Source organism: Geospiza fortis, unplaced genomic scaffold (genome assembly GCF_000277835.1).
Source record: "Geospiza fortis unplaced genomic scaffold, GeoFor_1.0 scaffold17, whole genome shotgun sequence".
NCBI classification, from domain to species: domain Eukaryota; kingdom Metazoa; phylum Chordata; class Aves; order Passeriformes; family Thraupidae; genus Geospiza; species Geospiza fortis.
Window position 1 is genome coordinate 1,614,126 of NW_005054438.1, and position 1,790 is coordinate 1,615,915.

Sequence of the window (1,790 nt, forward strand, 5' to 3'; positions counted from 1 at the left end):
TCAGACCAATGAAAGGTGGCTGGGGGAGCTGAGGGTGTTTAGCCTGGAGAAAAGGAAGATCAGGGGGGACCTTCTCACTCTCTGCAGCTCCCTGGCAGGAGGGGCAGCCAGGGAAGGTCAGGCTCTGCTCCTGGGAGCAAGGCACAGGACGAGAGGCCACAGCCTCAAGCTGCACCAGGGGAGGTTTAGGTTGGAATCAGGAAGAATTTCTTCACTGAAAGCGTGGTCAGGCATTGGGAGGACTACCCAGGGAGGTGTTCAAGAAACTGGATATGGCACTGGGTGCTATGGTTTAGTTGACAAGGTGGAGATTGTCCAGAGGCTGGACTTGATGATCTCAGAGGTTTTTTTTTTACAAAAAAAAAAAACAAAACAAAAAAAAAAGCCAAAAAAAACCCAACCAATTCTGGGGGTCCTGTGGTCCCTGCAATTAGATCCACAGAGGGATCCTAGCACTGGGATCATTAAGGCTTCTAATCCCACGGGCAACTAAAACCTAGAGGTGTCTGAGTTCTCGGCAATAGCTTCTCCGAGACTAAAATCTATTGCTTCAGAGCGTGCCAGGACAGACAGACAGCAGCAGCCTGGGGCAGGCTGGCTGGAGTCCCGCACTCCAGGCTGGGATGCGCGGATCAGGGGACGGAGCGACAGGGACCCGCTGCGGTTCCCTGGGCAGGGGGAGGAGAAAAGGCAGGAGTGAAGGAGGAAAGGCAGGAGTGAAGGAGAAAAGGCAGGAATGAAGGAGGAAAGGCAGGAACGAAGGAGGAAAGGCAGGAATGAAGGAGAAAAGGCAGGAATGAAGGAGAAAAGGCAGAAATGAAGGAGAAAAGGCAGAAATTAAGGAGAAAATGCAGGAATGAAGGAGAAAAGGCAGGAATGAAGTGTCTGGCACTTCCCTGTCCTTTGTTTAACACTTTATTTGTCACAGTTTATTTGTCCCAGCTCAGCAGCGTGCGCTCCTCTCCCGCCCCATCGCTCCGGCCACGAGCATCGCCTCGGGGCAGCTACAACCCGGGATCTGCCCCTCTGCTCTGTCCCGGGACAGCAAGAGGAGCCGTGCCGAACCCACCCACGGGCCCGTCCCAGGAAGTGACGGCAGCCCCGGCACACCTGAGTCACTCACCTGGGCGGCAGCGGCGGCGCTGCGCTCCGCGGGGCCGGGCGGGCTCCGGGCACACAGAGCGGCCATGGCGAGGGACGGCGGCTCCCCCTGGGCCATGGGGCTGCTGAAAACCTTCGAGGAGAGCGAGTTCAGCAGCTGGGAGAAGATCGGCTCGGGGGGGTTCGGGCAGGTGTATAAGGTGCGGCATCTCCACTGGAAGACGTGGCTCGCCATCAAGTGTTCGCCCAGCCTGCATGTGGATGAGAAGTAAGGGGGGAAAAAGGGAATGGGGACATTGTGGGGGGGCAAGGGATTCTTCCCAAAGAAGCGCTCCGAGCCCTCGGTCACCCCGCGGATGCGCAGCCGGGGAGCCGCGGGGCGAGCGAGCGCTCCCGGTGCGCAGCCCTGCCCGTGTCACAACCAACAGCAGCAGCAGGAACCATGAAATATCCCAACTATCCTGAATTTAGGGGCCCAAATGTCCTGCCTGTTTCCTGGAATGCATGAAATACCCCAAATGTCCTGCGTGTTCCCTGGGATGCATGAAATACCCCAAATGTCCTGCGTGTTCCCTGGGAACCCTGAAATGCCCCAAATGTCCTGCGTGTTCCCTGGGAACTATGAAATATCCCAGATGTCCTGGCGGTTGCCTGGGAACCCTGAAATGCCCCAGATGTCCCGCCTGTCC

At 57.2% G+C, this 1,790-nt stretch overlaps 1 protein-coding gene across 1 annotated transcript in view; it reads left to right on the plus strand.

Moving 5' to 3' along the window:
- Positions 1 to 848: 848 nt before the first annotated feature.
- Positions 849 to 1,790, plus strand: part of RIPK4 (receptor interacting serine/threonine kinase 4) — a 25,888-nt gene continuing 24,946 nt past the window's right edge. Inside the window, 1 exon segment of the mRNA XM_031062150.1 lies at positions 849 to 1,369. Coding sequence (XP_030918010.1) covers positions 1,188 to 1,369 — 182 coding nt within the window. The 5' untranslated portion in view covers positions 849 to 1,187.